This window comes from Alosa sapidissima, chromosome 10 (genome assembly GCF_018492685.1).
Source record: "Alosa sapidissima isolate fAloSap1 chromosome 10, fAloSap1.pri, whole genome shotgun sequence".
Taxonomy (NCBI): Eukaryota; Metazoa; Chordata; class Actinopteri; order Clupeiformes; family Clupeidae; genus Alosa; species Alosa sapidissima.
Genome location: NC_055966.1, coordinates 25,696,283 through 25,708,782, shown reverse-complemented (window position 1 = coordinate 25,708,782; position 12,500 = coordinate 25,696,283). Strand labels below are relative to the sequence as shown.

Here is a 12,500-nt window from a genome sequence, read left to right as displayed (position 1 = left end):
GAAAAAGTTGGGACGTTGTGTAAAATATGAATAAACAGAGAATGTAAAAATCTGCAAATCTCTTAAACTCATATTTAGTTGCAAAAAGGACACAGACAACATATCAAATGTTGAAAATGACAAATTTGACTATTTAATGGAAAATATATGTTACCGGTAATTTTGAATTTGATATCAGCAACATGTTTTAGAAAAATGTTGGGACGGGGTGAGAGAAAGTGGATTAGAGCATTATGCCCAATATTCCAATATGTGGTTTAATGTTCTGCATTTCTCATTAGTGGGTCACTTTGATACTAAAAGTATGATTCTAGGTAATGACTGTATGATATCTGTACTTTTCCTGTGTATATCTGTGTGTGACTGTATTTAGAGATAAGCGGGAATATTATGACTTTGCAGTGTTTAACTGTTCTGCATGGCGGTGTCAGTAGCTATCTGCTCCGGATTGCCAGGCTGCCACTAATCAGGGTCTGATTTAGTGTAGTCCACGTGAGATGGGACGACCAACGCCATCTCCCGTCAGCCTGGAAGGATACTTAAACTCTAACTATTTCCTTGTCTAGTTAGAGCAGCTGATGGATCTTTAGGTGAAGTCATGCGGTCTCTCCCTTGATGCGCATCATTGTAAATAAACTCTATTCCTGATTTTTCATACTAATGGTCTGACTGGGTCTCTATTAAATCTATGGTATCAAAATTACCATCAGTTTATGGAGGTTCCACCGAGATTGATAAGGATTGTATTGATCTATTGAATTAAGGACTGTTCTTTTTACCAAACTTACTGTGTGTGATCCCTCAGCCTGCTGGAAAGACGCGCTCTCGGTGAGTAGTACGTTTTGTTCCTTTAAAGTGCTATTATGACTGCCATTGGGCAAAGGGGGATTGCGTTGAGTAGAGCTCCTGTCTTAAAAATAGACAGTTTGTTGGTAGTTTGTTGTAGCAGCAACAAATTGTGTGCGCACACAGATTGGGCTTACGTCAACGAATCTACGGAGAGTTACAGATGTTTTGAGTACGGGTCTGGGCGAGAGATCACATTCACTGGGTTTGCTAAATTGGACAATCTGTCAAATTTTGAGACCAGTCACTTTACGGTAACCAATCAGAAACATGAGTCTATGAGTTTATGTCTCAACATGTATGTCTATGTATGTTTCTGACCTGTGGGTTATGTGTATGTGTGCTTTGCAATTGTCTGCTAAAGGTACTCTCTGATACTAACATGTCTGAGTGTCAACCTATCCCTGCTTGAACTACTATTTGGCATAGTTTGTTCGGAGCTCCAAAGCTATTTGAATCTAAGAAAACTTCTGCCTCATCTGCGTTGTTAAGGGAAAGTTAACTTACTTGGCAGTTTTGTCTGTCTGTGGCAGCCACACATGGTCAGCAGCATTAGTTGGGCCAAACTAAGATAAAGGTGGGGACGCCTATTCAAAACATCCCAGTGCTGCTAACATTGTGTGTCAGCCAATCAAATATACCACAAATAATTAGGAGAAAGAATCCGTCTAAAAGTATAGGCTACATGTTATGTGTTGCAACTAAAGACTGAGTTCGTTTTGTCTTTGTCTTCCCTCCTGTCAGTCGACATGAGGCCTGAGTGAGAGTGTGTGTGTGTGTTGGCCAGCTGATATGCATGAAGGTCACATTTCTGTTACAGACTGTAACTGAGAATACACATAAGAAAGATGCATCTGACTGTAACTGTATTGTATTGAAGTCTAATTCCTTCTCTCCTGTTGAGTTGTTCCTTTCCACAAAGGTAAAGGATATTCTGTGGTCACCATTGAGGGCACTCTTGCTGGTATGGAAAACACTAACACACTTAACCATAAGGTACAGATCTTCTCTGACTTAGCTGTGTGTGTGTGAGTGGTTGTTATCTCTGCACTTGAAGGTCAGGGAGCCAGTGTAAAGAGAGAGAGAGAGAGAGAGAGAGAGAGAGAGAGAGAGAGAGAGAGAGAGAGAGAGAGAGAGAGAGAGAGAGAGAGAGAGTGGAGAAGAGAAAAGAAGTTTATTACACTTGAATTATGAAGTTACAAATATTTTATATCTAAGTTCAAACAATTTGAAGGTGTTGCTTGTCAGAGTAGTGTTAACTTCTCTTTTAAAATGACGCTTTGATGTTGATAGCATACTATATTAATTCTCTTAAAAATGGCAAAACATTTTGTTTTGGTTTGTGTTTGGTCAACATGCCTTAATTATTTTATTTTGTTTGTTTTACTGTCAATGCTAAAAGAGACATGTAATGTCCTTGTTTGATATTCTTGTTAGATTTAGAGTTTTGGAAAATTATGTGCCATTGAATTACAATTGTCATTTAATAATCTCTACAGTCCTAAGTGTTTTTTCCTTTGGAACAAAATGAAGGGGGTGATCTTTCAGTCCTGGTTCTGGGGATGGGCCTCTGGAAACACCCGTAAGGGAGCTGAACACGCAGCAACGGGTAAACCAGAGACTTACAAGCAGACCAGGGCTGTTAGGTTGCTTCAGCCCATCATATCTTTTTTTCCCTGGTGATTCAGGCCCTAGCCCTAGAATAAGATATACTCAGAGAAGCCTGAAATTCTAATATATGAGAGATCTGCTCACAACAACAAGTAAGGTAACAAACCACCAACATTTGATTAAGTGACTACCCATTAGGAGAATTGTATGACTATAGGTGTAGTTACGCTTGACTTATGTAGCCACTAAAGTATATAAGCACTCTTAGAATGTAAAACTCTTTGTTTCAACCAGCTGTGCTGGTTTGCAAAGATTAAATATAATTGGATGATTTTGATCACTGGCTTCTGTCTCATCTTCTTGATTCCGAATTGATTTACCTAACAAAATTGGTCCCGGGATCCCAACATCTGGGGTCAGAACGAGCTTTCTGAAAAACCGTACATGGTGAGGTCTGGGACCTTGGATTTGGAATCCTGAAAGCCCTTGGTTGTCTGAGACAGCAAGGCGAGATGGCTGACCTTCTGACCCCCAGTGACGGGATCCTACTGAAAGGGAATTCTCCTGAGACGTCGGAGCGAGAACCAGTGATCAACCAAAAGGCAAATGTTCGGTGAGTAAAATAAAAGTAAATAAATAAAAATCTCCTCCGTAAGGAGTCAAGGCTATTTTGTAGTAATAGTCTTTGGATGAAAAGAAACCCAAAGCGAATAGGCTCAGGGGTGATTCATCCTAAATAAGAAAACTACTAGGAGGGCTATTTGGTAGAAGTAGTCCTATGATGAAAAGAAACCCAGTTTAGCAAAGTTGTAATCTTACCAACAGCAGTGAATTTATCAAATTGTTGATGCTCTGACGCACTTAGCTCTAGGACACAGTGTTATAGGCGACAACATTTTAGCTAAGGGAATAATCTTGCAGCCTTGCTGCATATCATAAGGGGGAGTCTGATTAAGAGTAGTCTGATAGCATAGACAGCTAGCTCTTGCAGTGTATAAAGTTATGATTAAAGATAGCTTTTTCTTTCATGGAGGATGAGAGGTTGTTGATGTTCACTTCACTAAACTAATTTTGAACTAATAGGTTCATATGTTTATTAACAACACACCCACTGCAGTTGTTATATTGGTATTATTATTTTTTTTCCCTCATCATTGACATGGAAAAGGTTTTACAACGTTTTTGCAGCTATGCAAACCAGTATCAAGATGATAATGTGGTATGATGACATACATACTAGACCATATCATTTACAATTATTTTGGATACAGCAATACAATAAAATAAAATAAAACACACCTTTCATTTGTTTCAGGCGTTCAGAATATGTTCAGAACTAGATGTACCGCAGAGCGGTACAAAATATGACCGCCGCCCAGTCCAGCACATTTTTTCCACAAAAATAAATCACGCTGAAAGGCCTATATGATTCTAACGGTCTCACTAAATTGCATTATCCACACTCAATTTGTAACCTGTACATATGTTTATTATCCTATGAATTGAACAATGTATAAGATAGGATAATAACTGGAATGTTTAATGTTTCTAGTTGTATGAATATTACATAGAACTGAACGGGAATGAAATGTTTGTTTGAGATGAAAATGTATTTTGTTTTGGCTACCTGGTACCTGTAGGTAATGAGGTCACGTGAGATGTGCACCTGGCCTATTCCTGAGGGGAGGGAGGTTTTAAAAGGGTAGCTGGGAGGCCAGACGGGAGGTGTTTTTTGTGGAGAGTATGGTATCAGCTAGACCACAAGTACCAAAACATGATTAGTTCATAGATTTCACATGTAAAATTCATTTTGTACAACCCCACCCCCATCTTGCCTGTTCGTAATTCTGAGAAATTCTTGAATTGTGTGCATGTGTGCGTGTACATGTTTATGTTTATGTGTGTGTGTGTGTGTGTGTGTGTGTGTTTGCCTGCGTATGTGTGTTTGTGCATGTGCATGCATGCGTACATATGTCTACTGTGTGAGTATGTGTCATACGTATGATAACTGTGAATGTATGTGTGTGCGTATGTATCTGTTTATGCACATGTGTGCACATGGAATGGGTTAACATGACCCCTGGAGGCAAACATACGGAAAAAATTGGTCATCCTAGGCCCTACGGTTCTCAAGATATTCTCAGAAAACTGTGTCTGCGCTACCCTCCTTTCGGTGGGTCCAGTACAGCGGGGGGGCTACAGATCAAAACAAAAAACGATGGTTCCATGCTATCCATGTGGGGTTACATGCCCACCAAGTTTCCCCGGTGCACCCCGGTCTTTCAGTGTCCCGGGAATCCTTGTTGGTGTACGGTCACTAAATGTACACATAAATTATTTTATTGTAAGGCCCCCCCATGAACGAAAGTTCACAAAACTTGGCATGCATTCGGAGGGTGTCATAATGATCCTACACTTTCAATTTTGTGCAGTTTTGACCATGTCAGCCAGAGATATTGTGATAAAAACTACTTTTTTTGCTTTTTAATTTTTAACTAGGTGGCGCTATACATGAAATAAGTGGTAATGGGATGGGTTGACATGCCCCCTTAAGACCAACATACAAAAAAAAGGTGGACCTCCTAGGCCCTACGGTTCTCGAGATATTCACAGAAAACTGTCTCCGGCCACCTACAGGCCAGTTGGTGTATAGTAACATAAATTAATTTATTGTGTGGCCCCCCCATTAACGGAATTCCACGAAACTTGGCGTGCATTCAGAGGGTGTCAATGATCCTACACTTCGAATTTCGTGCAGTTTTGACTATGTTAGGTCACAGATACCTGCGATTTCAACACCTCATTTTTACTTTTTTGTGTTTAACTAGGTGGCGCTATACATGAAATGAGTGGTTATGGAATGGGTTGACATGGCCCTTTGAGATCAACATACAAAAAAAATGGTCCTCCTAAACCTTACGGTTCTCGAGATATTCACAGAAAACTGTGTCTGCCCTACCCTCCTTTCGGGGGGTGTAGTCCAGTGGGGGGGCTACAGATCAAAACGAAAAACGATGGTTCCATGCTATCCATATGGGGTTACATGCCCACCAAGTTTCGTCTACCTCGGTCTTTCAGTGTCCCGGGAATCCTTGACGGAAATTTCGACATGCGAAAAAGAAAGAAAAAAAAAAGAAAAAAATCTGACTTCGCTGCGCGGCGGTCATAGTAAAGTGCTAACCAAGTTCTTTAAAACACGTCTTTAGGCCTGCTTTAAACAATGTGGAAAAAGGTTAAGATAATTTAGCTTTGCTGTATGATAAAAAATTCTTGATATGAGGCACACACAAAAAAAAAGTATCCATGAAGATCATGATCATTTGAATTTATATTTCATTGCTAATTACTAGTTTGGTGACAGATCATAGCAGTATTGCAATTGAAATCTTTTTAATAATGTTAGCTGAAACTTAGGAAGTAACTGGGGCCTTGCCTATTATACACATGGTAAAGAGACACAACTACTGCATTACTCTCAGTTAATTAGTAGGCTTATTCTGATTCAATCAGATTTGTGCTATTGTTTGGTGTCAAAGGCTTCAAGTCTTTTACAGGGGGACTTGAGAGTATTGGATTCAGAACTTATTATTTTTATATACATGTGATTTAGGTCCTGATGCCTTTAAGTTTCTGAATAGTTTAGGGGGATAGACCAAATATATTCTTTTTCGATCACTAGCTCTTGTTTTGATTATTGTGACAATTTGCTCTTTGATTTATTTGGTTGTTATTGTACACCAATCATGTGTAGCTATTTTTCACAACTTATGAAGAAATCATGTATCTAGTCATGTACCTGCTTATTTGGATCTGACTAACTTTAATGAAACAAGTGTATAAATCATTTATATTTTGTGCATTTTCCCAGTGGCACTATTTGATGAAATGTTCCAGCCATAAAGGCTGAAAAAGGGGGACTGAGAGAAAGTGGATTAGAGCATTATGCCCAATATTCCAATATGTGGTTTAATGTTCTGCATTTCTCATTAGTGGGTCACTTTGATACTAAAAGTATGATTCTAGGTAATGACTGTATGATATCTGTACTTTTCCTGTGTATATCTGTGTGTGACTGTATTTAGAGATAAGAGGGAATATTATGACTTTGCAGTGTTTCACTGTTCTGCATGGCTGCGTCAGTAGCTATCTGCTCCGGATTGCCAGGCTGCCACTAATCAGGGTCTGATTCAGTGTAGTCCACGTGAGATGGGATGACCAACGCCATCTCCCGTCAGCCTGGAAGGATACTTAAACCCTAACTATTTCCTTGTCTAGTTAGAGCAGCTGATGGATCTTTAGGTGAAGTCATGCTGTCTCTCCCTTGATGCACATCATTGTAAATAAACTCTGTTCCTGATTTTTCATACTATTGGTCTGACTGGGTCTCTATTAAATCTATGGTATCAAAATTACCATCAGGGGGTAACAAAATGCTGGAAAAGTTGTGTAATGATAAAGAAAATAAAAGGAGGAATATTTCATAACTAATTAGGGTAACTGGCAACACGATTGGGTATGAAAAAGAGCATCCTAGAGAGGCAGGGTCTCTTAGAAGTAAAGATGTAGGGGTATTCATCACTCTCTGTAAACTTGTGTGGACAAATGTTTAAACAATGTAATTTTAATGCTTCTTAACATGAAATTGTAAAGTATTTGGGGAGTTCATCATCTACAGTACATAATATCAATAAATTATTCAAAGGATCCAGAGAAATCTTTGCAAACTAGGGATACAGCTGAAAAACAATATTGGATGGCCGTGGTCTTTTGGACCCCAGATGGCACTGCATTAACACCAGTCCTTAGGTGCATCATGGAATGAAAAACATGATTAAGAATACCTTATACTATTGAGCAACTGCAATCCTATACCAGGCAGGAATGGGACAACATTTAATTCTCAAAACTCTAGCAACTGGTTTCCTCAGTTCCTTAACATTTACAGAATGTTGTTAAATGAAGGGGTGAAACAGCACAGTGCAGTGTTTCCCATACATTGACTAATCTGTGGCAGGCCGCCACACAATAGTGTTCTATGTTGTACTATTAAAATTAGATAAAATCCTTTGATTAAGCTGCACTTTTTAAGATGCAATTTTTCCTTGCCCCGCCCCGCTCTCTCTCATAACGGACCCGCTGCCCCTCCTCTGCATACATTTAACAAAACATTAACATTATTGTTTAAGGATTGTTGTTGCCACATAGAAGCATTGTATAGGAGAATTGCTATTAAACATGCCAGTTGATAGATAGATGAGGTGAATGTGGTGGTGCATCCTTGTTTGTGTGTAGGAATGTGTGTGTGTGGGAGTTCAGAACTACTCCCAACATATAGAGAAACTGTAGCTATCCCCGGGGAGGGAAACGCAGCAGATGAATTGTGGCAGCAACACGTACAGTACCACGTACCAAGTTGGACTCTCCAGATGTGGCGATCTTCAGCTTGTGACCCTTCTCCTTCACCTCCTGAATCAATTCATTCAGCATGTGGGTCTGTGACAGATTCTGACGAGAGTGAGAGGGAAAGAACGAACACACGAACACACACACACACACACACACACACACACACACTCTCAATCTTCACATCTGGTTGAATGGGGGCTGCCGTCAGACTAGTATTACAGAAGAACCCTGAACCCTTGACCCTGAATGCATACATCTCACAACATCTAATCTGATCTATTACTTGATTGACTCTGTTCAACCCTGTACCTTCTTACTAACTTTTTTGATACCTTTGCTCTCTGGTCTCTACCAGAGGGTGTAACCCCTGCTTCAGAAAGTAAAAGTCCTAGCACATATAGTATAAAATGTATGCAACACAGGTAAACTCACTGATCAACTGATCTACCTGGCTGAGGAGTTGTGCTAACGCGTTTCACAAAACCGTCGTTGCTAGCAACTTTGTTGGTTGCAATGCTATTTCCCATTGCCAACCAACTAAGTTTCTAACAGGTTAGCAACTATGCTTTTGGGTAATGCGTCCCAGGTTGAGTGAATGGTCGGACATCTCCATTGTCATGCCAGCACAACCATGGCTACTCACCACCCCTACCACACTGTTCCCTGAGTTGTGGAGACTGTTGCTTATTGTTTACTGACTAGTGTTTTACCGATATTAGAAAGACATTGCAATACCCTGAATTTAATAATGTTATGATACCCCATTTTATTACTACTGATACTTTAATACTTTCATCTGGTTTTATTAAAAACAGTATTTGTTATCAGTGTAAAAAATAATAATTTTAAGTTCCATGTCCTGTCGTCTAGGCCTGTTCTATTACTTCTGTTAAGTGATGTTTAAAGTTGTTGCCATGGTATCGTTTCAGCCTTCAGTATTGTGTTCAGTACCTGCATGACGGCATTGAAGAAGCAGGTGTTGCCCAGGTTGTTGATGCCCTTGACGGGGACGAGGGTGCTATTGGGGGCACTCTTACCCCCCCTCTGGCCGTCAGCGTGGTCTGACGGTTCCTCGCGAAGTCTGATGAGTTTAGATGACGATCCTGTCAACACACACAAACACAAACACACACACACACACACATACAAATAATGAGCGGAGGGCCAGAGTGAGAGTATGTACACACAGACCTGTACGCATAGATTGTTCATAGACCTACAAGTAGTGGTGGAGGGGAGTTCAGTGGGCACCTCAGAGGCTCAGAAAGTTCAACTGTAAACACACACACACACACACACACCACATCACACACACACACACACAAACTGACTAACATTCCATAAGAATCAGGACAGCACTTTCAGCATTTCCACTCTTCAAGACACACAGCACAATCAGTGACTTTGGACATTGGTGGTGGTGGTGTGGGCCGTGTGTGTGTGTGGGGTGGGTCATGGGGGAGAGGAGGGTGTGTGTGTGGGTGTGTGTGTGTGTGTGTGTGTGTGTGTGTGTGGGGGGGGGGGGGGGGGGGGGGGTTGTGTCGAGTCGCTCTGGTCCCAGTGTGGGGAGCGGTGCGGTACGGTGCGGTGCAGAGCGGGGGTCTTTTTCCGGTGGAAGTAGGTTAACATGCAGGGGAGGCAGCTGGGGCTGGGCTGGGCTGGGATTAGGGTTGTGAGTGTGTGTGTGTGTGTGTGTGTGTGTGTGTTGGTGTAGAGTTGGGTCATCTGGGACTGCAGATGGCAGCTGGAGAGGAAGACTCCACTGGTGAGGAAGCATCGCTCTGGACACAGCTGTTACCCCTCAACACACACACACACACACACACACACACACACACACACACACACACACACACACACACAAGCTGCGTCCAACACAAATATACAAAAAGCTCAACACACAAATAATTATAGAGGGACAAAGAGAGAGATAGATAAAGAGAGCGCGAGAGAGAGAGAGAGAGAGAGAGAGCGAGAGAGAAAACATTTCCAAGAGATTAAGAGCACAACTGCTGTGCTACCAACACTCGCAAGAAACACAGATCAAACATGATCTCTCTGGGGATACAGCACTTTACCTGTACGTGCATACGCCCTCACAAACACACACACACACACACACACACACTGATTCGAACACACAAATGCACAACACAATTCACAACAAGTAGAGGGAAACAGTGTGAGCAAGAGAGAGAGAAGACAGACAAAGAGAAACAAAACACTCCCTGCAGTCCAGACTAAAGAGCACAACTGCTGGGTTATCAGCACACAGAGGGAACACAACCTCCCTGGGGATACAGCACAATAATACACGCACGCACGCACAAACACACACACAGCATCATGTTTCACCAGTAGCAGGACTGAATATTACATAGCAATTCAGCACTGTGTATAATAATAAATTATTGAGGAGAGTGATCATAGTTACTTAAACTTGCATTACACAGACTCGTCCAAAACTAGGGTGCTAGCTAGCTTGCTAACTGATACATTTCCATAAGACATTTGCTGATGTCCTGTTATGCAGGCTGTTAACTCATAACAAGGGTTTCTGAATAGTGAGTAGGCACAGACAGCCAGTGTGATTTTTTAGGAGTGCCCTCAATCTTAAAAAATGTTTCAAAACGTAATGTGACATTCTTGTCGCTTTAAGATGACTCTTAGACCACCACTTGTTTGAGTGGTGGTTTGGTCTCCTCTGTAGTCTCCTTTCCTCTCGTCTCCTCTCGTCTCCTCTCGTCTCCTCTCATCTCCTCTCCTCTCGTCTCCTCTCGTCTTCTCTCCTCTCAACGCTTCTCTATACTCTCATCTGTATGCTTTTCTCTACTACACCCGTCCAGACTATACTCTCCTCATCACTCGCTTTGATCATTTTCTCTCCTTTCCTCTCCTTCCTTCTCTCATTTTCTCTCCCTTCTCTTCCTTAACTCTCTTCTCGTCTCTCGCATCCTCTCCCCTTCAGTCTTCCTTTCTCTCTCCTTCTCCCCTCTCCACTCCCGTCTTCCCTCCTCTCCCTTCCTCTCCCCTCCTGTCTTCCATCTCTCCTCCTCCTCTCCCTTCCTCTTCCCTCCTGTCTTCCATCTCTCCTCCTCCTCTCCCTTCCTCTTCCATCTCTCCTCCTCCTCTCCCTTCCTCTTCCCTCCTGTCTTCCATCTCTCCTCCTCCTCTCCCTTCCTCTCCCCTCCTGTCTTCCATCTCTCCTCCTCCTCTCCCTTCCTCTTCCCTCCTGTCTTCCATCTCTCCTCCTCCTCTCCCTTCCTCTCCCCTCCTGTCTTCCATCTCTCCTCCTCCTCTCCCTTCCTCTCCCCTCCTGTCTTCCATCTCTCCTCCTCCTCTCCCCTCCTCTTCCCTCCTGTCTTCCATCTCTCCTCCTCCTCTCCCTTCCTCTTCCCTCCTCTCCTCCATCTCTCCTCCTCCTCTCCCTTCCTCTCCCCTCCTGTCTTCCATCTCTCCTCCTCCTCTCCCCTCCTCTTCCCTCCTGTCTTCCATCTCTCCTCCTCCTCTCCCTTCCCTCCTGTCTTCCATTTCTCCTCCTCCTCTCCTCCTCCTCTCCATCAAGCCTGCGCCATCGCTTCGCATCTTGTCTGCTCTGCTGCCACGGCAGGGAGAGAAGACAAGTGGTGTTCCATCACATTAGGTACTAATGAGCAAAACAAGTGAGAGAACCCAAGGCTCTTGGAAATGAGAGAGAGAGAGAGAGAGAGAGAGAGAGAGAGAGAGAGTGTGTCAGAGAGAGAGACAAAGAGCAGTGGGGGGAGAAGAAAAAATATTAGCGCCTACGGCATTGCCTTGTCTTCAACTATTCACACTATTTACACAATTTCCAGAATTGTGGAATTTGCGCATGCTCATGCACCAGTAGGCCTCTAACGCACTCTGTTGCGCCACACACACACACACACACACACACACACACACATTACAGAGCCTTCACCAGCCTCGACTTCTAGTGGGTGAAGTGAATAGGGTGTGCCATCTACCTCCAAGGCTGACTGACACACACACACACACACACACACACACACACACACACACACACACACACACACACACACAGCACATGCTAGCAGACTGATCTGCCGAAACACAATAGCCATAAAACGATAAACGCCACTAAAAACATTACTATTACACATTTTATACTACATACCAGACCAAATTCTTAGAATTCCTGAGTCCATTTTAAATGACGAAGCAATCTTTCTGTTAATTTACACAGCATTCTTTACAAGAGAAAGCACAATACTTTAAACTCAATCAACCACACACACACACACACACAAATCCATCTTCAAACTGAAGGGGTAATTTAAGGGAACATCGAGTATAGGCTGACAATGCAGCCCTGTACAGCCAGAAGCATCTGCAGAAAAAACATCTGGAGGAGTGAGACAGACAGAAGGACTACAGGGGGGGATCAGGGCCATATGTCTCTCTCTCACACACACACACACACACACACACAAAATGACATACCACATACTGCAAACAAGAGTATATTCAAAACTGGGGAAGGGGGTGCTGGGATGGAACTGGGATGGACTGAAGTTTGAAGTGTGTGTGTGTGTGTGTGTGTGTGTGTGTGTGTGTGTGTGTGTGTGCACGCATGTGAAGGGTTTCTTGGATAGGGA

The 12,500-nt window shown here is 42.5% G+C and overlaps 1 protein-coding gene across 4 annotated transcripts in view; it reads right to left on the bottom strand.

Moving 5' to 3' along the window:
* usp45 (ubiquitin specific peptidase 45) overlaps positions 1 to 12,500 on the bottom strand; it is a 44,036-nt gene that overhangs the window by 22,491 nt on the left and 9,045 nt on the right. For all 4 annotated transcript variants that reach the window (XM_042108310.1, XM_042108309.1, XM_042108311.1 and 1 more), the window contains exons 6-7: positions 8,815 to 8,966; positions 7,867 to 7,962 (exon numbers count right to left, since the gene is read on the bottom strand). In XM_042108310.1, coding sequence (XP_041964244.1) covers positions 7,867 to 7,962; positions 8,815 to 8,966 — 248 coding nt within the window. The remainder of the gene's footprint in view (positions 1 to 7,866; positions 7,963 to 8,814; positions 8,967 to 12,500) is intronic.